Raw genomic sequence first — 25244 nt, 5'->3', positions numbered from 1 at the left:
GTTTGCATATTTCCGTAATCATGATGTGATGATTGAGGGGAAGATCCTGAAAGGACCATTGAGTTGACAATAGCCACTGAAGAATCCTCATGTGCAATCTTGCCAGAGGAACTAAAAGAACCGTGGCAGACATTGAGCCTAAAACTTGTAGAACCATCCTGGCTGGGGCTTTGGATCTCGAGATCAGAGCTTGAACTTGGCCCTGTAAAGTTTGGATCCTTTCGCAGGAAGAAAGACGCATCAATCTTGAGTCTATCTCTGCTCCTATGAACCTTATGCTGAGAGGGCAGCAAGACAGACTTTGACCAATTGAATGTAATCCCCAGGGTAATACCCAGGGAGATGGTGGCTTTGAGGTTGTCCATTAGTAGATGCCTGGTGGTGGCAGTCAGGAGCCAGTCGTCCAGATAGGGAAACACTTGGAATCCAAGACTTCTCAGGTGAGCCGTCACTACTGTCAAACACTTGGTGAACACCCTGGGGGCTGTGGTGAGACCAAAGGGCAGAGCGCAAAATTGGTAATGACTGTCTCCCAGGCTGAAGCGCAGATACCTTCTGGACGCCTGATGTATCGGTATATGATAATAGGTGTCCTTGAGGTCTATGGAGCACATCCAAACATCCTTCTCCAACAATGGGAGAATGGATTGTAACGTGACCATTCGGAATTTGGATTTCGTGACGGATTGGTTCAGTCTGCTGAGATCCAATATTGGTCTCAGGTCCCCTGTCTTTTTTGGCACTAAAGAACCTGGAGTAATTTCCTGATCCGATCTGGTCTGTGGGGACCGGTTGGATGACTCCTTTTTCTAGCAGCTTTAAAGCTTCTGCGGCTGCCATTTCCCTTTGACTGGGTGGTGGGTCCGGGATTCTTTTGGACGGTGGGGGCGAGTATGTGAATGGGATGGTGTAACCTCCGCCAATGATCGAAGCACCCATCTGTCCTGAGTGATTGACTCCCAGGCTTTTAGGTGCTTGGCAAACGACACCCAACTGGCTCGAGCAGCACAGCCGGGCAATCCCTCATGACGTGTGGGAGGCTGAAGAGCCACGAAAGGACTCGCGGTCTCCAGAATTGGGGCCCTCTGCCGCCTCTGGGACGGCTCCCTGAAAAATTTCCCGTCCTCTGCCTCTGGAAGGGAATCTTCCTGCTGTTGGGAGAAAAACTTGCGAGATTTATGGAACCACATTTTCCCCTCCTTTAGCCTTGGGGTAAGGCCGAAGGGAGTGGAATAACGGGCACCTACGGCAGATAAAGTTTTTCCTCTTGCTCACAGCGGTAAGGGTGTCTTTAACCTTGGGTCCAAACAATGAGGACCCATCAAAGGGAGCGTCGAAGGAAGACTTGAAGGCCTCCGAACTGACACAAGCGGAGCCAGGCTTGTTCACGAGAGCCACGCCTGTGCCTGCCGCTCTACCGCCTTCCGGCCGCATAGGAAATGAGCCTCATGGACGAGTTAGAAATTGACGTAAGGATAGCCAACTGAGAGCTAACCGACTGGGCTAGCTGCTCAGGTAGGTTACCCGAGAGGGAATCTGACAACTCCTTGACCAGATCCCTCTGAAGCCTGGTAAAATGTGCCAAATAATTCAGAGACCTTAAAGTAAAGGCCGCTGAAGTCAGGGTGCGCTTCCCGTACCTGCCCATACTCCTAGACTCCTTATTAGGAGGATGGACGGACGTTGAAGCCTCTGCCACGTCCTGTTGTGTAGCAGATGCCACCACCATGGCATCTACAGCCACGCCTTTAGTGAGGAACTCCTTCTCGGGGGGAGCAGACAAAAATTTATTTGGACGAGAAGGGACTGGTTCCACGGTATCTGGGTGTTCCCGCCCTTCGACAAACTAAATCCAGAAGCACGACGAAGGGCGGAGACACCCAGGAGGCAGAGGGCTGAGCCCCAAAGGCCTTGAGGAGCACTGACTCGTCAGCAGAGGGGGTTTGGATATCCAGCCGCCTCGTTGTTTGAGGATCTCTAAGATGTCTGCAAATGAGACATCATCCGAGGACGACTGGGACCCTCTGCATCATCCAGATCAGTGTCTGATGTAATAGACTCGGGAGTCCACGTGCTTCCTCTTGCACGATCTCTTCCTTGGGGTTCCTCCAAGACAACTCGAAGAACCCTCAGGAGGAGGGGAACCCCAATGGGGTAACCTCAGGCCCCGGCTCCGCTGGCTACAGACAGGGTAACTGCCAAAGACCCAGTCTCCACGCCCAGGAAGGTGCTGGTAAAGCCGGAGAGATGGCGAAGAGGACTTGGCCAAGGCACTCCTCATGGCTCTGAAAGCCGGACCCCAGAATCCTGGGAGTGTCCGTCCCCGAGCCGTGATAGCCGACGGAAGTCCCGCAGCCAAGCACCGAGGGGAGGCTCGGAACCGAAGCATAGGTCCCAAACATCACCCGGGTCCAGCCAAGAAGTCCAGACCAAACTCGGACCCGGCCGGGTTGGAGTAAGTGTCGGAGCCGACCCTAAGATCTCCACCGGCTCCAACAGCACCTGCTCGACGGGCCAAGCAGTCGGAGGAGGAATGGCAATGGGGTGCCAGGGTCATCTGTTCGAAGCCAACTGGGTCGGAACCAAACAAATTTTGGAAGACTGGGGACTGGAACAGTCTTTGGAGCACCCTGTCTATATCAGAATCCGACATCCTCAAGACCGAGAGGAAACAGAACGGGTTCGAGACGGCCTCTCCAACGGCCCCAAAGGGCTAGGGGACCGGCCGAGGTGACGCGATGAGTATCGGCGCCAAGGAATACACACACCAGATTCCATCGGTGCCGAGGTGGACTTCGCCAAGGAGGAAGTGTCTGAGCGGGCGACCCTTGCCGCTCCGAGACCAGTGGAGCCGAGGTGACCCGCCTCTCGATGCCCCAGCCATCGGCTCGAAGCCAGAGGAGTCGATACTGGTGGCATCGAGGCAGACCGTTCCGACCTCGGCTCCGAAGTCCTTGGAGCCGAAGGAGAGGCCTGCCTATGTTTCTTAGCGGTCGGAACCGACGCCCTTTTCTTTTTAGCCGGGGAAGGAGAGGATGCCAAGGCTTCTTCAAAGGAAGGTTTAATTAACCCCTTAAGAATCAATTTATTTTTCCTCTCCTGGAGGACCCTTGAGGAAAAAGCATGACATACGCTGCATGACTCCTGTAAGTGTTTTGCACCTAAACAATACACACAGAGCGAGTGATCGTCCGTGATGGACATTTTGAAACTACATTTGACATTTTTTAAAGCCCGAAGGCCTAGGGTTCTGAGACATTATGAAGAGAATTTCAGTAATCTGACAGGAAAACACAATTTACTGAGTTACTGACTAAACCCCTTAAGTATATGGCTAACAGTTATGGCTAAAAGGCGCCAATGACAGGTAACTTTCAAAACCTTGTAAGAACAAACAGAGCTACAAAGATATTTAAAGCCTTTTGCTCTATAGGTAAGTTATAGGAGGGTTGACCGACCGGGAAGGCCCTAGATGAAGGGGGCCTATCAAACTCAACCCAATCACACAACAAAGGTCTTCAACAATCCAACCAATCACACAACAATGAGAATAGCCGTTAAAACAGCTTTTGAGGCAAAAACAGCAAAAAAACTGACAGAAAAGTTAGTTAAATAACTACTCAGCCCAGCCAGCTCGAGACCACGTCTTCGCAGGTTAGCGGCAAACGAGATCTGGGGGACTGGTAGTGGTGCATCCTGGGATATAGTAAGCTCAGCCAATTAGAGACTTCGCTCTTTGGCATAAGCGTGCCGAGTCGGAGCCGAGGGATCGGCTCCGAACCCATCAGTCAGAATGTAGGCGAGATAGGATCACATAACATCAGGAGGTATAGCTAAGGGCCTATGTTGTGGTAAGTGCAGAAAAGTCCTAAGCCTTTTTCTTGAATCTGAGAAATCTTGTCCCTGCCATTGGAATTGTTCTCTCATGGCATGTAAGGTTTCCCCAAAGGAGAATTCCTCTGGTGGAGAGGCAGCTGGAATGGATTCTTCAGCATCGGAATCTTCACAATTGGAAAAAGGAGTCTCTGGCTGGTCTGTAATGTCTGAGTCATCCGCAGAATCAGAGGACACAGGCTCGGGGGGGCTCTGCTCTAGATCTCTTTTCTGGGGGCTGAGAGGCCCTGTCTGGGTGAGATTGGGATCCCCTAATTAAGGATATTAAATCTTCTGCCAGAGTAAGCATTTGTGAACTAGAAGTGGGCCTGAGTGAGGGGGGTTTAACAGGCACTGATTTAGCAGATTTGGCTGCTTTAGCCCTGGCAAAGGCCTTAATAGACATGGCTGCAGGAGGCCTAGCAGCACCACGTGCTGGGGTAGAGACATCCAAAGGGATGGTGTCTGATAAATCACTACCACAGTTGTAGGCAAAATTTCTGAGGCTGATTCAGGTAAGGTAGCAGGGGCCTCAGTAGTAGTCAAGGATTCGGCTGAAGATTGACCAGTTTTCTCGGTTTCGCGAAACCGACACTCGCTTGCTTAACCGTGGTTTCGGCCGAAACCGCGGACCGCGAGTGTCGGTCTTTTTCTTTGCGTTTAACAATTTGGGTAGTCGGAGGATCCGACAGCATAATGTACGCAAAATCTGAGCCGAAAAACTGTTCAGCAAACTCCGACCGACGCCTAAGCGTTCGTCGGTTGAAGGAAGCACAGGCGAACAGGCTGCTACGTCGTGGTCTGGGCCTAAGCAAGGCAAACAGTAAGAGTGGAAATCTTTATGAGGTATTTGTTTCCCACAAGTTAAACAGTTATTGACTTTTTCTGACATCGGCTGAGGCAAGAAAGAGTCCCCAACGGGTACTTAGCTTTTAGAAGTCTTCAAGTAGTATTCGGTAGTAGTAATCTCTGGATCTGACCGACCGGCACTTGCGAACAGCTTCTGCTTCGCCACGGCAAGAAAGACTGAGGAAAATGGCGTCGGCTGGTGCCTTTATACCCGAAGACCAGCAGAGATGACGTCGGGTGAAGTGCGACATCAGCCGAAGCCGGACCCAGACTTTGGAATCCGGCCGACCGAGGGGCTGCCTGACGACAGGACAACCCATTTGTTATGACTGCAGATGCATCCATGAAGGACATCTGCCCATTTCAGAACATTTTAATGCTAAAAGGCCACTCAAACTTCTGTCATTGCAATCACCAGTATAAAATCAATAAGCACAATCTAAGCAGAAGTATCAGAATACTTCTACATTAAAGAGATTTGTAAATATTGAAGAGGCTGTTACTGCCAAACAACTTTACATTTCAGTGCTTCATCTACAAATTCAGTGCGTGCTGCCCTTGAAGTAATTGCCTACTCTACATTAAAAAACTGGTAAGCTGGTAATATTGCAATATGGAATGACTGAGAAACAGACAACTAGGTATCTTATACAAAAGAGGACACTCAGGAATGCAGAACCCCTATTCCCCTTTAAAATGCACCAAATAAATCGGCAACTAAGGCATTACATACCATGCCTGCATACTTCTAAACCTCTTAGCACAAGAAAGCTGGACAAAGCCTAAAACCATGGGGGGACACAGGCCTGAAGAAGGACAAATTAAAGTATTGCTCTTAAAAACTTAGAACAGCATTTGTCTTAGCATGCATTTCCTGAAGGAAATGAAGGTTGAAACTCAAATATATGACATTTAGTTATTTCAATCCTCAGTGATTTGCCAGAAAACCATACATTTTATGAGGAATAGGCCAAAAATGAGGCAAAAATCTGGACAGTTGAGAGGTTATGCATACCTCTCAACCTCTTAGTGCAAAAATCTGGATAAAGCCTCTAATAATGTGGATGCAATGGCCAAAACAAAAATAGGAATAGTTTTAAGCATTGTTCTTTTTAACTTAGAAAGTTGCTAGAACACACACACAAAAAAAAAAAAAAAAAAAAAAAAAAAAAAAAAAAAAAAAAAACTATTAGTTTACTGGAAGTATTGTGTTGTAAAATTTTTGACTACCCTTTAAAAGCACAGCACGTGGCAAATGTTATAGGCACAATAAAACGTGAGGCGTATACAGACTAGATATTGATACACTTACGGAGCTGAAATTAACACATGCCTTCATGCCTTGCAGTGTTTAGTGACTTCAGTCCTCCCTGATTTTCCAGAAAAACACAAATTATGAGAAACAGGCAAACTATAATGCTAAATCTGGACACTTGTGAGGGACCTCATATTTTTGGTCTGTTTTGGTTTTCTGGCAAATTACTGGTAAATCTTTCAACATTAAAGTTAGAAAATAATGGCAGTGACTTGAGTTTCAGACTTCATACCCTTCAGAAAATTCAGCACCAATGCAAAACCTGCTATTATATCAACTTTATAAGTTTTTAAGAGCAATATTTAAAAAGTGTCCCTATTTTAGAGCCTTTATCCCACTTATTTATGGTTCTGTCCAGATTTCATGCTCTAAGAGGTTGAGAGGTACCAGGTATGACACACACACTACGCACACACACACAATACACCTTCTCTTTCATACAGCAACTAACGACTAGTTTAAATTCCACACACTCCAACTCTGCTCTCATACAACACACAGACACACACTTCTCTCATACAGAAATCCGCAAAACCACTAGTTTAAATTATGCACACACACACCTACCTTCTCTCTGTTCTGCCACAGCATTAGCAGCACATGCATACAGTGGCTCTCTTACAAAGCAACACACATACGTACACACATCGACTCTCTTGCACAGCAGCACAAAGACAGTCTCTTTCAAAGGAACGAATGGCTAGTTTAAATTCCATACACACCTACTCTCACACAGTAACACACACTTTATATCTCATACAAACAGAACAGCGAATTTAAATTCCATACCCATACATACAAATCCACACACATTCTCTCTCATACAAAAATGAGCAGTTTAAATTACACAGAGACACACATACACTTGCCTTCTTAAGCCAAACAGCCACACGTGGAGAGACAGACTTAACTGTTCTCTTGAACTGCTGGGTTAGATTCTGAGCGGAACTGCAAAATGCATTTGGATGACGTTGGCGTTATGACACACGCAAGTTTCCCCTTAAAGGAGAAGACTCTTGCAACACAAAGTTAACATTTTTTTATGTTTTCTGGCTAACCTGCAGCTGTAAGTGGGAGGGTGCTCGCCTCCCAATCTCCACCCTCTGGTTGTAGCGCCAAGAAGTGTGCAAACTTTGTATTAATTAAAATAAATTGATAACACGCCCTTTATGAGGCCGGCCTGTATGGTGCCCCAGGCGGTCGCCTAGTACGCCTATGCCTAAGGCTGGCCATACACACACACACACACACACACACACACACACACACACACACCTCAAGTGCTTCCTTTCACAGAATATACTGCTTTATGTTGCAGTTATTGCAATGGTTATAATGAAAATTATAGATGTGATGGAAAAATATGTCTTCTAGCACAATATAGAAGTCATAAATTCTCAAAGTACGTGGAAGTCAAAGGGTCATATTTCTTAACTTACCTGGAGTTGCATCCTGCGTTACTTTTATTGAGTAGAGAGTAGCAGCAAAACCAGATCCATATGAAAAAACACCTATCCTCTGGCCAGCTAGCTGCTGTGGAGAATACCTGTAAAACAAAGATTAATAAACAGATCATATTACTTCATACATATTAACAGAGACAAAGAAATTTAATTGCTTTAAAATAAAAAAAAGAAAATGTTATGTACTTACAATAACGTTCCATGTTTGTAGTCCATCTCACCTATATTCTTGCTGGATGGGTTCGGAGCCGATATTAGACTCAGACTCGGCCGATACTAAAGCTAGACAGCTTTTACTGGCTCGAGGCTAACCCCTATCCCATGGTGCCTCACAGCAAATCCCCAGATCTAGTTTGCAAGAAAGCAATAAATGCCTATCAGGTAAGAGCAATACAAGAGCTGTATAAATACAGCAAAGGATTTAGAAATATAATCCATTCCAGGTGGACAACAAAACAATGTCAGGCAGCACAACAATAGTCCACCAGATCTCCCAGAAACAGGAAGGGGGATGGAGGGAGGGATGCAAGAATATAGGCAAGATTGACTATAAACATGGAACTTTATGGTAAGTACATAACTTCTTTATGTTATGTAGTCCTATCTCTCCATAATTCTTGCTGGATGGGACAGCGTCCCTAGCACCTATAACCTGGGTGGCTCAAGCGAAGAGACTCTTCAGCACAGTGGACCCAAAGGAAGATCTGTCCTGGGAGGCCAAATCCAATTTGTAATGAGTGACAAACGTATGTGGTCTTGCCCAAGTAGCTGCTGCACAAACAGTATCAATTGGGAGCCTAGATCTAAAGGCACATGAAGTAGCTACAGCCCTAGTAGAGTGACCTTTAACTTTGACAGGCAATTGTCTACCAGCTTGTTGATAAGCAAAAGATATGCAATCCGAAAGCCATTTTGAAAGAGTAATCTTAGAAACTTAGAAACAGGCAAGCCTTTCTTTTTGTCAGAAAAGGAAAAAAAGTTGATTTGATTTTCTGAATTCTTTAGTCCTATGTAGATAAAAAGTACAGTTTTTGTACCTACCATAAATGTAGATGTCCGAGAGGTATGCATCTGCAGTCCTAACAAATGGGTTGTCCTGCCTCAGGCAGCCCTTCGGTCGGCCGGATTCCAAAGTCTGGGTCTGGCCTCGGCTGATGTCGCACTTCACCCGACGTCATAGCTGCTGTCAATTGGGTATAAAGGCATCAGCCGACGCCATTTTCCTCAGTATTTCTTGCCCCAGATGCCAGGTGCCCTCTAGGAAGGCTAAATTTGGATAAATGCAAATGATTCCAAACAGTAGAGAGCAAATAAAAATAAACAGGTATATACATATATACAAACAAATACACCATAATAGATTCCCCCAGCTAGCTACAAGATGGGCAAATACCCTAGGAGTACCACAGAGGGGAAGGAGGGTGGGTAATCCTGACTGCAGATGCATACCTCTCGGACATCTACATTTATGGTAGGTACAAAACTGTACTATGTCCTTCAAGAATGCATCTGCAGTCCTAACAAATGGGTAGAATACCATAGCCAAACTGGGGGAGGAGGTACTAAGAAGTTTATGGTGTAGTTAAGATCCCTTGCAAAACAGCAGTGGCAAAACCTGCTCGGGATCTGGAGTATAAAGTTAGATTATAATGCTTGGCAAATGTATGCACGGAGCTCCAAGTAGCAGCCTCTAAAATGTCTTTGGTAGCCACCCCTCGTAAAAAAGCTGTAGTAGTGGCTGTAGCCCTTGTGGAGTGAGGTTTGATGTTTTCTGGAGTTGTCTTTCCATGAAAAGAGTAACAAAATCTAATGCAATTTCCTATCCATTTTGAGATTGTCTGTTTTGAAATTGCTTTTCCTTCCATTCCTGTTGCATATGCTACCAGAAGCTGATCAGTTTTTCTATTGTTCTTTGTTCTGTCCAGGTAGTAGCGCAATTGCCTGTGCACATCCAAGGTATGCAGTAGTCTTTCCCCACTGTTCTGTGGGTTGGGGAAGAATGTTGGTAGGTGGATTGCTTGGTTTAATGATACCCTGGAGACCACCTTTGGCATAACAGTAGGATTAGTTCTCATGGACACTATCCTGATGGAAGATAAGGAAGGGCTGTACTGCCATTAATGCCTGTAATTCAGAAACCCTTCTTGCTGAAGTGATTGCAAGCAGGAAAGCAGTTTTCCAAGATAAGAACTGTAATTCTGCTGTTGCTGCTAGTTCAAAAGGGGGAAGTGTTAACTTTTCTAACACAAAGTTCAGGTCCCATGTAGGCAAAGGTGGCTTCCTTGGTGGCTTTACATTTTTAATTCCTCTCAGAAACTGCCTGAGTAGAGGATGAGAGAAGACTGGAGGATCCATGTTGTATTCTGCTGAAATTGCTGATGCATGAATCTTAATGGAGGAGTAAGACAGGCCATTGTGGAAAAGCTCTGCTAAATATTCCAGGATGTTAGCTATGTTTGCCAATGATACATTTTCTCCTTTTGCTGCACTCCAAATGAGGTATCTTTTCCATTTTGCTGAATAAGTTTTCCTTGTTGAGGGTCTGCGAGCCTCCAGGATAATGTCTTTAACACTTTGAGATAAATCTGGGTTATTTTGTTTTATGTAATGTTCCAAGCAGCTAGCTGCAGTGTTTTCAAGTTTGGATGCAGGATTTTGAAGTTGTTCTGTGTCAGCAGTAAAGGAACTAGGGGTAGAGGCCATGCGTGTTCCCGAGACATACTCCTCAGTAGCGGGTACCAATGCTGCCTCGGCCAGTCTGGAGCTATCAGGATGATCCTTGGGTGATCTTCTTTGATCTCCAGTAGCACTTTGTGCATCAAAGGAAGAGGTGGGAATGCATATGCTGTCAGGTTTTCCCAACTGAAGGATAAGGAGTCCACCTTCCAAGCAAGTGGGTGGTATGTCCTTGTGCAGAATTTTTTCAATTGGTGTTTGTGTGGGGATGCGAACAGGTCTATTTCTGGTAGTCCCCATTTCTTTGTAATGGATTTGAAGATGTCTGGATGCAGCATCCATTCGTGGGCATCCGTGGTAGTTCTGCTTAAGATGTCTGCTAGTATATTTTCTTTTCCTGGCACAAATATGGCCTGGAGCTGAATGTTGAGGTTCAGGGCCACATTCCAGAGGTCCATTGCCATCCGGCATAGAGGATATGAATGTGTGCCTCCCTGTTTGTTGATATACCACATAACTGTGGTGTTGTCCGTCCTTATCAGCAAATGACCCTGTTGAAGAAACTGTCTGAATGTCTGAATTGCCTGCTTTACTGCCAGCATCTCTTTTTGATTTATGTGTAGGTTCAGCTGGTCCTGTGTCCATAAGCCTTGTATGCACTTGTCCACCATGTGTGCCCCCCAACCGAGGTCTGAGGCGTCCATGGTGATAGTCTGGCTTGGGTGAGGACTGTGGAACGGCAGTCCTTTGTTCAATTGACAGGCCTGAGCCCACCACTGGAATTCTTGCTTCAGGCATGGAATTATTGGAATTTGGGCTTCTAGGCTGTGCTTGTGCTGAGACCATAAATTCCTTAGGTACCATTGCAACTTCCTCATATGTAGTCTGGCATGTGGAATCAATATTATGCAGGATGCCATGTAACCCAGGGCTTGCAGGACTTTCCTTGCTGTAAGCTGGTTCTGCGTTGTTAATGCCATGAAATAGAGTGGTAGTTGCTTTTGCTTTTCTGCTGTGAGGAATGCCATTTGGTTTGATGTGTCCAGTTCTGCACCCAAGAAAGTTATCCTTTGGGATGGTATCAGCCTTGCCTGTGCCAGCATCTTGAATTTTGGAACAATGAGATATGTGTTCAGAGCGGACAGGTCGAGAATAGGTCTCCATTGGTTTTCCTTTCTTGGTACCAGGAAAAGTCTGGAATAAAATCCTTGTCCTTGTTCCATAGATGGTACCTTTTCTATAGCTCTCATCCTTAGTAAGTGGTCTATTTGTTCTAGAGCGTTTGTCTTTTGGTTTGGTGGTAGGTTTGGCATTCCTCTCTTCCTTGGTAGAGTATGGAAGTGAAACCTGTAACCTTTGTCTATTGTCTGTAAAATCCATTTGTCTCCTGTAATGTAATGCCAGTTTACTGAAAATAAGGCTAGCTTTCCACCTAAGGGTGCTTCTAGTTGTTCCCTGGTAGGCGGTATCAGAGCCAAGTCACTGTGATTGTCCTGTGGAAGTGGTAGTGGCTGGATCTGTGGCAGTACTTCTCTGGTTGTTAGGCTGCCACTGACGTCCCCTGTAGGCACCTCTAGATTGACCTCTGCCTCTTGGGCGCCTATTTCTGCCTCTCTGTGCTCTGGTGGTGTCTGGAAAGGACCAATTCTTAGAAGGCCAATTCCTACTAAACCTCGGAGGCTGGACCTGTAAGAAATCCTTGACTGTTTGGACAGATTTTGCCTTTTCTTCCACCTTCTTTAACACTTGCTGTGCAGGGGAGCCAAACAAACTGTGTTTTTCCATGGGAGCATCTAGGAGCTTTGACTTTACATGGTCTGGTAAGGATTGCTCTTTTAACCATGCATGCCTTCTGATCACTGTACCAGTCATAGCTGATCTAAAGGAAGCCTCCAGTGCATCATAGCCGCATTTTAAGGAAGGATTACTGACCTGCTGAGTGTTATGTACCAAATCCTGAAGGGACTTACGGTCTAAAGGTTCAGGAGAGGACAGTTTTTTAGTTAGCTGATCTAACAAAAATTCCTGATACTGAATCATGTGGAATTGACAGTTTAAGGCCCTAGCCGAAAGAGTAGCAGAAGTATAAACTTTTTTACCCCATCTCTCTAATGCCCTAGATTCTCTTTCAGAGGGGAGGGGGTTTTTGGCAGAGGCAGCTGCTACAGCTTTGGGGCCCTGCGAAATAGTTTCAGGATCTGCAATAGGAGCCTTATACAAGTGATAATGTGTGTCCGGAACCCTGTAGTATCTGTCGGGCTTAGCAGGGGCCGGGGAAGAGAGTCAGGGGCAGTACAAGCATCATTAAATGCATCATCCACAACTGTAAGTACTGGAGGAATGGCTAAAGGCCTATGCTGTGGCTAATGTAAAAAGGTCCTAAGCCTTTTCCTAGAATCTGAAAAATCCTGGCCCTGCCATTGAAATTGTTCTCTCATAGCATGCAAGGTTTCCCCAAAAGAAAATTCCTCAGGAGGAGAGGCAGAAGGAATGGAGTCTTCTGCGTCAGAGTCCTCATATGGAGAATAAGGGCCTTCTGGAGGATTTGAGTTTTCTGAGTCATCAGAGGAATAATCTGTAGAAACTGGCTCAGGGGGCTCTGCTCTAGGCCTCTTCTCCGGAGGGCGATGAGAGGCCCTGTCAGGGTGAGGTTGGGATCCCCTGATCAAAGAAATGAGATCCTCTGCCAGGCTAAGCATTTGAGTACTAGAGCTAGGCCTGTGTGAGGGGGTTTTAGCAGGCACGGCCTTAAAAGATTTAGCTGCTTTAGCCCTAGAAAAAGCCTTAATTGACATGGATGCAGGGGGCCTAGCAGCTCCACGTGCAGGAGTAGATATGTCTAAGGGAATAGTATCTGATAAATCCTGAGAACCTGCAAGAGCAGGTGGAAATTCAGTAGCAGATTCAGCCATGCTGGATGAAGCCTCGGTTGTAGGAGGCATGCTTTCGGCCGAAGGAAGAACCGAGGACTCTGTTTCAGCCGAAACCGAGACACTCGCGGCTGGCTTAACCGCGGTTTCGGCCGAAACCGCGGACCGTGAGTGTCTGTCCTTTTCCTTACGCTTTTTAGCTAATTGTGAAGTCGGAGTCTGACGGCATGTTGTAAGCAAAAGCGGAGCCGAAAAACTCCTCTGCAAACTCCGACCGACGTCTAAGTGTCCGTCGGTTGAAGGAAGCACAGGCTAGACAAGCTGCTACGTCGTGGTCTGGGCCTAAGCAAGGAAGGCAGTAAGAGTGGAAATCCTTATGAGGTATTTGTTTCCCACAAGTTAAACAGTTATTCACTTTTTCTGATATCGGCTGAGGCAAGAAAGAGTCCCCAACGGGGTACTTAGCTTTTTAGAAGTCTTCGGTAGTAGTAATCTCTGGTTCTGACCGACCGGCACTTGCGAACAACTTCTGCTTCGGGCGCCACGCGGCAAGAAAGACTGGGGAAAATGGCGTCGGCTGATGCCTTTATACCCAATTGACAGCAGCTATGACGTCGGGTGAAGTGCGACATCAGCCGAGGCCAGACCCAGACTTTGGAATCCGGCCGACCGAAGGGCTGCCTGAGGCAGGACAACCCATTTGTTAGGACTGCAGATGCATCCTTGAAGGACATCTTGAGTATTCTGTGAATATCTAACTGGTGTAGTCTATACTCCTGACGTAGAGTAGTTTGGAAAAAACACACGTAGCTCAATGGTAGTATTCAGACTGTGCTCAGAGTGTACTTTGGGAAGAAAGGAAGGGTTTGTCCTGAGAGAGACTATCCTTGTGAAAAATAATGTAAGGAGGTTGAATAGTTAGAGCTTGCAGTTCTGAAACTCTCCTAGCAGATGTTATGGCTACTAAGAATAATGTTTTCCATGATAACAATTTTAGGTCTGACAATGAGGATGGCTCAAAGGGTGCAGACATCAAAGATGAGAGGACTAAGTTTAAATCCCAGGATTCTAATGGTTGTTTTATTGCAGGCCTGAGAAGAAGAACTTCTTTTAAGAAAGTTTTACACAAGGAGTGCTGCATGATTGGATATCCCATGAAACCAAAGTGGAAATTGGAAATAGCAGCTAACTGAACTCTAACTGTAGCAGCTGCCGCTCCTTCATGAAAAATTGCCGTTAGGAAGGATAAAATAGATTCTAAAGGAGCCGTATATGGATCTATGCCCAGAGTCGTAGCCCAAAGGAAAAACCTTTTCCATTTGCTGGAATATTGTTTCTGAGTGGAAGGTTTACAGGATGAAATTAAAATGTGTTTGACTGCAGGGGATAGAGGAATATACCTGGCTATTCGTGGAACTGGAGCAGTCAATTTGAGGGTTTGGATGGAGGGGTGGAACTGTCCCAATTGATGAATCAGATCTGGAGATGGGTCCAGAATCCATGGTTCCTCCAAGAGGTAGGGCCACAGGAAGGGAAACCAAACTTGTCGAGGCCAGTAAGGAGCAATGAGGATCAAGGAACTCCTCAACTGTCTTGCTTTTTGTATTACTTTGGAGATGAGTGGAAAAGGAGGAAATGCAAAGAACTCCCGGGGGCCAATCGTGAACTAGAGCATCCCTGGGTGACACCCCCGGATGGGGAATGAGGGCAAAGTAGCTGCTGCTTTTGGTGTTCAAGTGAGTGGCAAATAGATCGTAGCAAGGCTGGCCCCATCTGTGAAAGATCTTTCGCAACCACTGGATTCAGGGACCACTTGTGAGGCATCATAATTGCTCAGCTGAGTTTGTCAGCTATTACACTGGATTTCCCCGGGATATGCGTTGCTATCAGGAAGCGTTTAGTATCCATCGCCCATTTCCAAACTCTTAAGGCCTCTCGCCAAAGCGGGTAAGACTTGGTTCCCCCTTTGTTTATGTACCACATGACAGACATGTTTGTCTGAATCGCAATCGTCCCGGTGGGAAGGGAGCTGTGAAGTGCTTGCAATGCATACAGCACCGCTCTCATCTCCAGAACATTGATGGGCAAGTGGTTCTCGTGGTTCTGCCAAGTACCTTGGACTGTCATTCCCAGATAATGTCCCCCCACCCTATCTGGGATGCATCCGTGGTCAAAACTGCTTTCTTTTGGGGAGGAACAAGTGGACGACCTAGAATAAGTTTTGTGTGTAACCACCATGTCAGATCCTTTCTACATGCGTTTGTTATCAATATCTGGTATAACAATGGAAGGTCTTGCATCGACCATTGTACAAATAGCAGCCACTGGAGAATCCTCATGTGTAGGCGAGCAAGAGGAACTAATAGGATGGCAGACTCCATAGTCCCTAGGACTTGGACTACTCTGGCCTAAACTCGGTTTAGCAAGGATCTGACCTGACTGTGTAGAGACTCCACTCTTTCCTATGTTAGCCTTACTGACATGGTGGTTGTCTCTATTTCTGAGCCTAAATATACACTGTGCTGCGAGGGAAATAAGACTGACTTTTGTAGGTTGACAGTGATGTCTAGACTGGCGCACAAGGATAGAGTCTCATCCCAGGTCCTTACGAGTTGATGCTTGGTGGTAGCAGTGAGGAGACAGTCATCTAGGTACGGAAACACCTGGAATCCTTGATGTCTCAGGTGAGCCGTTACCACTGCCATGCATTTGGTAAACATTCTGGGGGCTGTAGTGAGGCCAAAGGGCAGTGTTCTGAACTGAAAAGGACTGGCTCCCAGCCGGAAGCGCAAGTGTCTCCTGGAGTGCCTGTCCATTTTGATGTGGTAGTACGCATCCTGGAGATCGATTGAGCACATCCAGTTGTCTCCCGATAAAGGGAAATATCGACTGCAGAGTGACCATTCGGAACTTCGATTTCGTTACATGCTTGTTGAGCCTGCTGAGATCTAGAATTGATCTCCAGTCCCATCTTTTTTGGAACTAAAAAATCGAGAGTAAGTTCTGGATCCTACTTGCTCTGCGGGGACTTCTTAGATGACTCTTTTTTGCAGCAACGGGATGACCTCTGATGTCGCACGGTCTAGTTGGATGGGTGGTATGTCTGGTAGAGACCGGTCTGTAAGGGGTTCGGAAATAAAGCGAATCAGGTAACCTCTGGATATTATCGTGTGTACCCAACGATCTTCAGTGATAGTTAGCCAGGCGCTTGGGTACAGCAATAGATGACCCCTGAATGCCACCAGAGACGGACAGTCGGGCAACCCTTCAGGGTCGATGGAAGGGACAATTAGAGAAAGCTTCTCAGTCTCCCTGATGTTGCGGACCTCCTCTGTCGTGAGGGCGGCGTCTTCCATTATATCCTCCCCCTCTGCCTCTGGGGGATGGTTGACCTTGTGCCGGAGGGAAACCTTTTTGGGATTTGCGGAACCACATTTTCCCTCCTGTATTACCCTTGGTGTAGGGTCTGGATGGGAGAGAGAAACAGACTCCGATGGCAGATAAGGTTTTCACTTCCTGCTCGCACCTAGTCAAAAGTCTTTCACTTGGGGTCCAAAAAGAGATGAACCATCAAAGGGGACGCTGGTGAAGGAAGACTTGAAGGATTCCGTAAAATTACAAAGACGCATCCACGAATGTCTCCTGAGGGATATTCCTGCTGCGGCTGCCCTACTCGCTCCATCTGCCACATACGAGATCAGCCTCATGGAGGAGTTGGCTATGGAAGTGAGGGTGGAGAGCTGCGTAGAAACCTTATCCATGGAACCTGGAGCTAATGAACCCTGGAGGACGTCTTCTAACTCTTTCAGGAGATCCCTCTGAAGAGGGAAAGTCAGGTAATTCAGGGATCTTAGTGTAAATGCCACTGAAAATAAAGTACGCTTCCTGTACCTATCTATCGTCTTGAACTCCTTGTTAGGAGGATGGATATTAGAAGACTTCTTGGTGGCCGCTGCTACCACCATAGCATCAACTGGAACAGGAAAGACTTGTCCTCAGATGCTGTCAAACTTATTTGGCCTCCTCGGGACAGCTTCCACTGAATCCAGAGAGGTCCATGCTTTCCACAACACGACCCCCAAAAGTTGGTCATAAGGCAGCATCACCCAGGTGGAAGGTCGGGAACCAAAGGCCTCAAGATACACGGATTCATCCTCAGTAGAATTAGAGGTCTTCCAATCACCCATCTGTCTAAGGATTTCTAGGATGTCAGAAAAAGACATCCTCAGAGGCATCTAGGGGACTCTTCGGATTCCTTAAAATCAGTGTCTGATGTGACAGACTCAGGTGAGTCTACATGTTTCTTCTTACACAGCCTCTTCAGAGGGAGCTCTCCAGTGGGATAATCTGGGGAGGTCTCTGAAGAGGGGGCACCTCCTACTTGGGTCTCTGGTTCCCTACACTGTGGTGGTGGCAGGGGTGAAGAGGTTGCTGCCTGCTGCTGGTGGGGGACAGGTTCCAATGGAATGGCTTCGGCAGAGGATAAAGCCTTCTCTATAGCTACGAAAGCCCCCCCCCCCCCGCTCTGAAGAACACCTTCGCTCCGAGGGGGTGGATGGTCGACTCCTAGCAAGGGTGAACAGCTCCGAATCAGAAGTGGGAGCAGAGATGAGTCAAGCCGAGGCTCCGAGAGGGAAGAAACCAAGGTGACCATCCCCCTCGGAGTTGATACTAGAGTGTCGGCTCCCAGAACCCTCAACTCCAGACTGAGCCATCGAGGATAGAGTAATTGGCTCCGAGGAAACAGGTTGAATCCTCGGAGCCGAAGGGTCCAAGACAGAGGAACCTGAAGTAATAGGCTCCAAGAGTGAAGCAGTCGGAGGAGGAACAGTTGTCAGTAAGGGAGTCAGCTCCGAGACCTTTGGGTCTGGAGGGGCCAATTTTCTTCCCAGAGCTGGATCCGAAAGCAACTTCACCACTCTCTCGATGTCCTCATCTGATAGGGTCCTGGAGGATCTGGTGGAAACAGAAGGAGACCGCCTTTTCTCCAAAATAGGAGATCTCAATGTGGGAGATAGTCTCGATGTCAGGCACCGAAGATGGTCTCGGAACCACCGATGAAATCAACGGCATCGAAATAGATGAAGCCGAGTCGGAACCGGAACTTCTTGGCACCGACGCTTTAGTCTTTTTTGTTGGCTCCAAAGCCGAGGCCGATGATGATTTTCTCTTGAGGATTTTGGAGCTGCCTGACCAAGTTCCAGCTGTTCCTGGAAGGAACTGGTCATGAGACCTCTGTAAACGAGTTTCCTCTTTCTCTCATTTAAAACTCTAGTGCTAAATGCATGACAAAAAAAGTGCAGGGTTCCTGCAAATGGGCTTCACCAAGGCAATACACGCAACTGGTGTGGCTGTCTGTAAGAGACATTTTCTGCGCACACCTATCACACTTTTTGAACCCTGAAGGGCGATGATCCTTATGTTCCTTATCGTTAGGCATTTCAAGAATTGGAAGACAAATTAGATAATACTAAGGTTTTTTTTTTTTTGAACAGTCACACACACAGGGAGGAAAGGACCTCTAACTTAATGGACACGAAGGCCCTCTAACTTAAATAGGCCGTACAGTCCTAAGGGGGGGGGGGGTTGGGGTTGAAGAACTTTCAAAAACAATCTAAATATATATATATATATATATATATATATATATATATATATATATATATATATATATATATATATATATATATGAAAAAAGTAGGAAAAGACTAAATATAGCAAAAAAAATAGTTTTACTTGGCCAACGAGTCAGTAAGACACAACCTCAAAGCTTTAGAGGCAAACAAGATCTAGGGATTTGCCATGAGACACCATGGGATAGTGGCTAGCCTCGAGCCAGTAAAAACTCAAGCTTTAGTATCGGCTCCAAACCCATCCAGCAAGAATTACGGCGAGAAAGGACTACATAACATCAACCAAATAAATAAAACCACAAACCGCGTAATGGAAAACTAATAAAAAAACACTGCACCAGAGTGTACAAGCAGACCTTTTATTAACAAATTTTAGCACTTTCATTCCGAATAAAGGAGGAACTTCTTCAGAAATAAATAACACTAATCTCTTCTTTCTGAAGTTACTCCTTTATTCGGAACAAAAGCGCTAACATTTGTTAATAAAAGGTCTGCTTGTACACTCCAGTGCAGGTTTAAGATAAAAGCTATTTTTGCTTCCTCTCCAAGAAAGTCGCTCTGCATTAAACTTTAATGCTATATGAGTGGACCAGAGTTCCACTGTGGTGACCCCTAACCGGGAAAAGCCGAAAGACTTTTGATACATTCGGTTTCAATCTTGTTTTGAAAGATAAACTTAAGTGAAATGTGAATTAAGCATGGGTGAAAAAACAACAAGCCATTACTATGGTAAGAATGAATCTAATCAGAAGGCTGCCCATAATGGGTCCATGACAGGGCATAATTTCTTGAAGTTCCTGCTATCAGGAAAATATGTGTGCTAGCTTTTACTCACTGTGATACCATGATCTGAATACATAAATATATTTATACTCAGTACATGTCTGTGCAGTGTATTAAACCCATTTACTGATTGAAGCAGGCAAAGTGGAATCATATGCTTACTAATATACAGCTACCTGGGGAAAGCTTCATTTTAGAGTAAATAGAAAAAACGAGGGACCCAATAAAGATCCCTGTAGTATCTCTATTAGTATGGTATAGTGAAATATGCCAGAACTTTGCTACACTGCAGATTCAGTATGACGGGGTAGTTAGCTCTCAAACCACCTCATTGTTTTACTGCTACCACCACTAGTTCTGTGCGCATTTAAACAATAGAGTACAGTCAGACATGTTACATGCCTTTGAAAACTCCAGATAAAACTGGGTTACATGCTGACCCAAGTCTCTACAGACTGACAGTCATCAAGTCTTACAACAGCCGAGTTGGTGAACTTTCCTGTAACTAGTCTAATCCATATACAGATGTGCTGTATCCAGGACTTTATGTAAGCTTCTGAGCCCCCCCCCCCCCAAGCCTTTGTGTTGGAGGGAAGCATTATAGCTTATCAGTGGGAGTGGTAAACACTAGGTAGCCTATCTACCACAAGATCCAGGTAGAGATTCTTAGTTTTAGCACTTGAATTTGCTTATTCATGCTCAGCACTTGTTCAGAACTTGTTGTTAGCACTAAAGCTACTAATTACTACAGCACTCAACCTTCCTCTTTACCTAGAGAAAAAAAAAAAAAAAAACAGTTTTTGTACTTACTTTCCTCACTTGCTTAGAGAAAAACAGCTATTCTATTCACTTTCCTCACTGTCTAGAGGAAAGTAGTTTTTTATTCAGGCATGTCCAAGGGTCAGCTCCCAGTGCTCTCTCCTGTCTATCTGACGAATCTGGGCATCTTGGGGCAATGTAGCAATTGCCTCACGTACACAGACAACCCTCTCCTCCTACTACCCAACACCACAACCTGTGAGAGTTGCACTTATCTAGCCAAACTGGAGGTAAAGCTCTCTTCAGCCAAGACTGAACTTGGCAGTCAAGAGGAGCAGGTAAACACTTGCACCACACTCATAGTCCCACTAAACCTACACCAACAAAATTCACACAAAGAAACACAAAAATATTCGCAGAGGCTCTCAATAATAATCTGCTCAAGTAACAGGGAGACCGCCAAAGCAGAAACACAAGCAACCTCCCCCCCCCCCCCCAACACAGCCCAAATGACACAGCCCACAGACGTGTGCCAATAAACCACAGCCCATAAGGCAAAACAACGTACCCAACCCGCTAGTCAGAGGTGACTCTGTAGTCAGGCACACTGATGTCGCACTCACCAGGCTAAACAAGGAGAAAGTTACTCAGCTGCCTGTCGGGTGCCAGGATCCACCATATAACCCATGCACTCAGGTCACTCCACAACAAGAACAAATATGACTCTGTCATTGCCCATGATGGTGTGAATGACCCGAGATTTACCTCCCTGGACTACATGAAAAGAAACATGGAAGAGTTCTCAGATCTTGCAGCCCAGGCAGGTATGACCCTAGCCCTGAGTAGCATCCTGCCATCGCCCAGAATGATACTGCAGTACAAGGACAAAATTATGGACTTCAACAATTTGCTAAGCTTCTGGTGTCATTCTAAGGGGATCCAGTATCCGTCTGCCTGGGATGACATGGTTGACAGACCATGATGCTTTGCCAGAGATGGCCTGCACCTGTCGCCCTTGGGACTCCAGATACTGGCTAAGGGTCTTGCCGCCCCTATAGTTCCTTTTTTTAGGCAAGCAAAATCGGAGGGTAATGCTACTCAATGCTAGAAGTCAATCTCAAAATGCACTCACTCGATGCACTCCTTAAAATGGAGAACATCAATATCTGTGCAGTGACTGAGACCTGGTTCAAGGCTCTAGAGAGCACCCCATGCATTACCAGGCTATAACTCATACAAAACTTTTCGGCCATCTAACCTGGACCAGAACACCAAAGGTGGAGGTGTCCATGTTCATTAAGGATATCCACACCTCCAGGCTAGTTGTGCAGCATAATGCATCTGAGGTTATTCAAGTGCAACTAACTCTGGGCAAAACTGTAATCCAAACTGTAGCTTGCTACAGATCCCCCACCATGCCCCAGGATTCCTACACCTCTTTTCTTGATGCGCTGGAAAATATTAGGGTTCAACCAAACACCCTAATAAATGGGTGATTTCAACTACCCTACCATTAACTAGGTAAACTACACATGTACCAACTCCTTCACTCAACGCTTTCTGGAATTCATACATTCCAATGCCCTGGATCAAATTATCCATACCCCCACCAGGGGCAACAATATCCTAGACCTAGTCATTACCAACATGAGTGACTGGTGTTCATAGGTTTATAGGTAGATACTAGGCTATCTGCCCTAGGGCATTTATAAGCCTAGCCAGAGTGTATTTGGCTTACGCCTCCCTATTAGATTAGCCTACTGTGCCTCTGTAAAGTAGGTCACAGAAGGTACCCTTTTAAGATTAGTTTACTGTGCCTCTAGCAGGGACACAGGAGAGATCCCAGGGGTGAATTTGCGATTTCCCATCCATGCGTCCAAATTTCGCTTGAAGAGGGTCAGCGAGGGGCTATGTCTAACATGAATTGGGATTCTATTTGAGGGGAGCCTCTGGGAAATGAATCTGTCCCTCCAGCATGTCCTATTTATTTTTGTGCTGAGGTTTAGGTCCCTGGAGCGTGTAGCTCTAAGGGACTTGGATTTTTTGAGGTGGAGCATGTCCTTTAATTCTGGGTTTGACATGGCTTTGTACGTCAGGCATAGATCGCCTCTGAGTGGGCGGTAAGCAACTGAGTAGAGCTGGAGTTCTTTAGTCGAGCTGCATAGGACATCTGTTTGTAGCCCATGATCCTCTTGGTGAGGTACGTTTTGGGTCTCTCCAGTTGCTGCAGGTGTCGGGTAAGGTACATCCCAAAAGGGGCATTGTATTCAATTATGGGCCTGATGAGTGACGAGTAGAGGGGCACAATGACCTCTCTTGATCTAGATGCAAACCCTTTCGTGATAAGGTGGGCTATATAGAAGGTCCTTCTAACCACTTTGGCAACGTGATTATCAAAGGAGAGATTACTATCTACGTTGGTCCCCAAATCTCTAATTCCTTCTTCCGTACTTAATGGACTACCACCTATGTGGTAATTTGTGGGCACCTTGTTTTTCCCAAAGGGGATGACTATGCACTTTTTAGCATTTAGCTTGAGGCCATGGCTCTGGCACCAAGCATCCGTCTCTGTGAGACCCTTTTGGAGGATGCTTGTGTCAGCTGGAGATTCGATTATGGCCCCCAGTTTGCAGTCATCTGCAAACTTTGTCAGCCATAATCCCCCTGTGTTAGCCGGAACCTCAAAGAAGTATATACCGAACAAGAGAGGTCCCAGAACTGAGCCCTGTGGGACGCCACTGGTTTGGATTCGGACATGGCACCTGCTATTCTGACCATGTGGGTTCCATCTCTGAGCCAGTTTGCAACCCATCTTGTGATATAGGGGTTGATATTTAAGCTGGTAAGCTTATTTATGATGCCCGAGTGGGGTATTGTGTCGAAGGCTTTTGCGAGGTCCAGGTAGGCTGTGTGGACTACCTTGCCCTCATCTATGGCTTTGGTAACAGTTTCAAAGAAATCAACTAGGTTTAAGAGGCAAGATCTGCCCTTAAAGCCGAATTGGGTAGGGTCCAGTGTCTGGTGGCTCAATGTCTTTGTTTATGAGTTCCATGATAATACGCTCCATAGCTTTACAGACCAGACTAGTCAGGCTTATGGGACGATAGTTTCCGGGGTCCGTTGTGGCACCACCTTTGTGGAGTGGGACCACTGTAGCTGTACGCCATTCTTTGGGTACATATCCTGTAGTAAGGCTAAGTTTGAACAGTGACTTAATGTGAGGGTTCAGTTCTTCTTGGAGCTTGTGTAAGACACAGCTTGGGACACCGTCCGGTCCCATAGATGCTGTGTTTTTTGCTTTGGAGAGGGCAGCTTTCACCTATGTATCTGTGATGTCAGGGAGGTTACATTCAGTTGGGATAGGAGTTTGCTCCTTTGGGGGGGAAAAGTTTGCGCTGAATCTGTCTGCCAGGATGTTGGCTAGGTCTGTAGGTTCGGTATATTTTGTACCATTATGCAACAATTCAGAGCATATCTGAGTTTCTGCCCATGTTCCTGACATAACTAAAGAAGGCCTTGTGATTATCTTTAGTGTCTAGGGCAATTTTTCTTTCGAAACTGGCCTTTGATGATTTTATGAGGGATCGAAGTTTCTTGCTAATACTGATCACAGATGCCTTCCCTTTTTGGGATTTTGCTCTGTCATGTAGTAGCTTCCTCCTTCTGTTGTATAGTTTATTTATGGCCGGGGTCCACTAGACCGGGCTCCTGTTTTTGGAGGAGTGAGTCTTGGTTTTATTTGGGATAGCACGATCCATGCATTCCTGCAGGTGCTCATAGAATGCATTTGTAAAGGATTCTGCGGATTGGGCTGTATTATCCTCTGGCCCAGGGGCTTTGAAGGATTCCACCTCAGTCTTGAGAAGTGCAAAGTTGGCTTTTGAGAAATTCTTTACAGTGATTTCCTTGGCTGGGGGTGGGGACGGGATATGGATGTCCAGGGAAATTTGTTTATGGTCTGATCTTACCAATGAGGGGTTTACCTCTGGTGTGGAACAGAGTCCCCATGTTGGCGATGACCAGGTCCAATATGTTGTTCCCTCTTGTGGGAGTGGTGACCAGTTGTTCCATTGCATTAGAGTTTATAAATTCAAGGAACCGTTGAGCGAGGGTGTTTGGGCTTGAGCAGTTTTCCCAGTCAATGTTTGGGTAGTTGAAGTCACCCAATAACAGTGTTTGGAGAGACCTTCATATTCTCCACTGTTCTCAGGAATGCCAAGTGGGGTTCCTGTAATAGGGAGGGTGTTCTGTAGCAGGCTACAAACTGAAAGGCAGTTTTGCCAAGTGGGGTTCCTGTAACAGAGAGGGTGTTCTGTAGCAGGCTACAAACTGAAAGGCAGTTTTGCCTGCTGTTAGTTGCACATGGAAGGTTTCCGATGCTTTGTGCAGTGCCACTAACTTGGAGGTGTAGTATAGATACTCCCCCTCCTTTTGTGCTTCGGTCTGAGTTTTGGGGCCGAAACGCATGGTTTGAGTTATAACCTTGTAGTGCTGGGGTGCTCTCAGGAGCCTTGAACCAGGTTTCTGTTACTGCACAGACATCGATTTTCTCCATACTGAGGAGAGTCTTGAGTGCGTGCATCTTGAGGTCTAGACTTCTGGCATAGAGTAGCATTACTTTTAGTTTTTTTTATCTTTGGGTTGTCTATGGAGATGGGTTTGTCCTTTGAGCCTTGCCTAAAAAAGGCACTATGGGGGTGGCAAGAGCCTTGGCCAGTATACAAAAGCCTAAGGGTGACAGGTGCAAGCCGTCCCTAGCGAAGCAACGTGGCTTGTCGAGCATGTCATCCCAGGCTGACAGACACTGGATCCCCTTTGAATGGCACCAATACTTTAGCCAATTGTTGAAACTGATCATTTTGTCTTTATACTGTGGCATCATTCTTGGTGAAGGCAAGATGCTACTCAAGGTCAGGGTCATACCAACCTGGGCTACATGGTCAGAGAGCTCCTCTAGGTCTCTTTTCATGTAGTCCAGGGAGGTACGTCTCAGGTCATTCACACCAGCATGGACAATGACGGA

General features: G+C 46.1%; 1 protein-coding gene across 4 annotated transcripts in view; it reads right to left on the bottom strand.

Moving 5' to 3' along the window:
• The window catches only part of LOC122804314 (hydroxymethylglutaryl-CoA synthase, cytoplasmic-like), a 270709-nt gene that overhangs the window by 118498 nt on the left and 126967 nt on the right, over nt 1-25244 (bottom strand). For all 4 annotated transcript variants that reach the window (XM_044074109.1, XM_044074124.1, XM_044074114.1 and 1 more), the window contains exon 7: nt 7477-7583. In XM_044074109.1, the coding sequence (XP_043930044.1) occupies nt 7477-7583 (107 nt within the window). The remainder of the gene's footprint in view (nt 1-7476; nt 7584-25244) is intronic.

Source organism: Protopterus annectens, chromosome 1.part1, assembly GCF_019279795.1.
Source record: "Protopterus annectens isolate FY-2018-M chromosome 1.part1, PAN1.0, whole genome shotgun sequence".
In the NCBI taxonomy this organism is placed as follows: domain Eukaryota; kingdom Metazoa; phylum Chordata; order Ceratodontiformes; family Protopteridae; genus Protopterus; species Protopterus annectens.
This window is presented reverse-complemented; position numbering and strand designations above follow the sequence as displayed.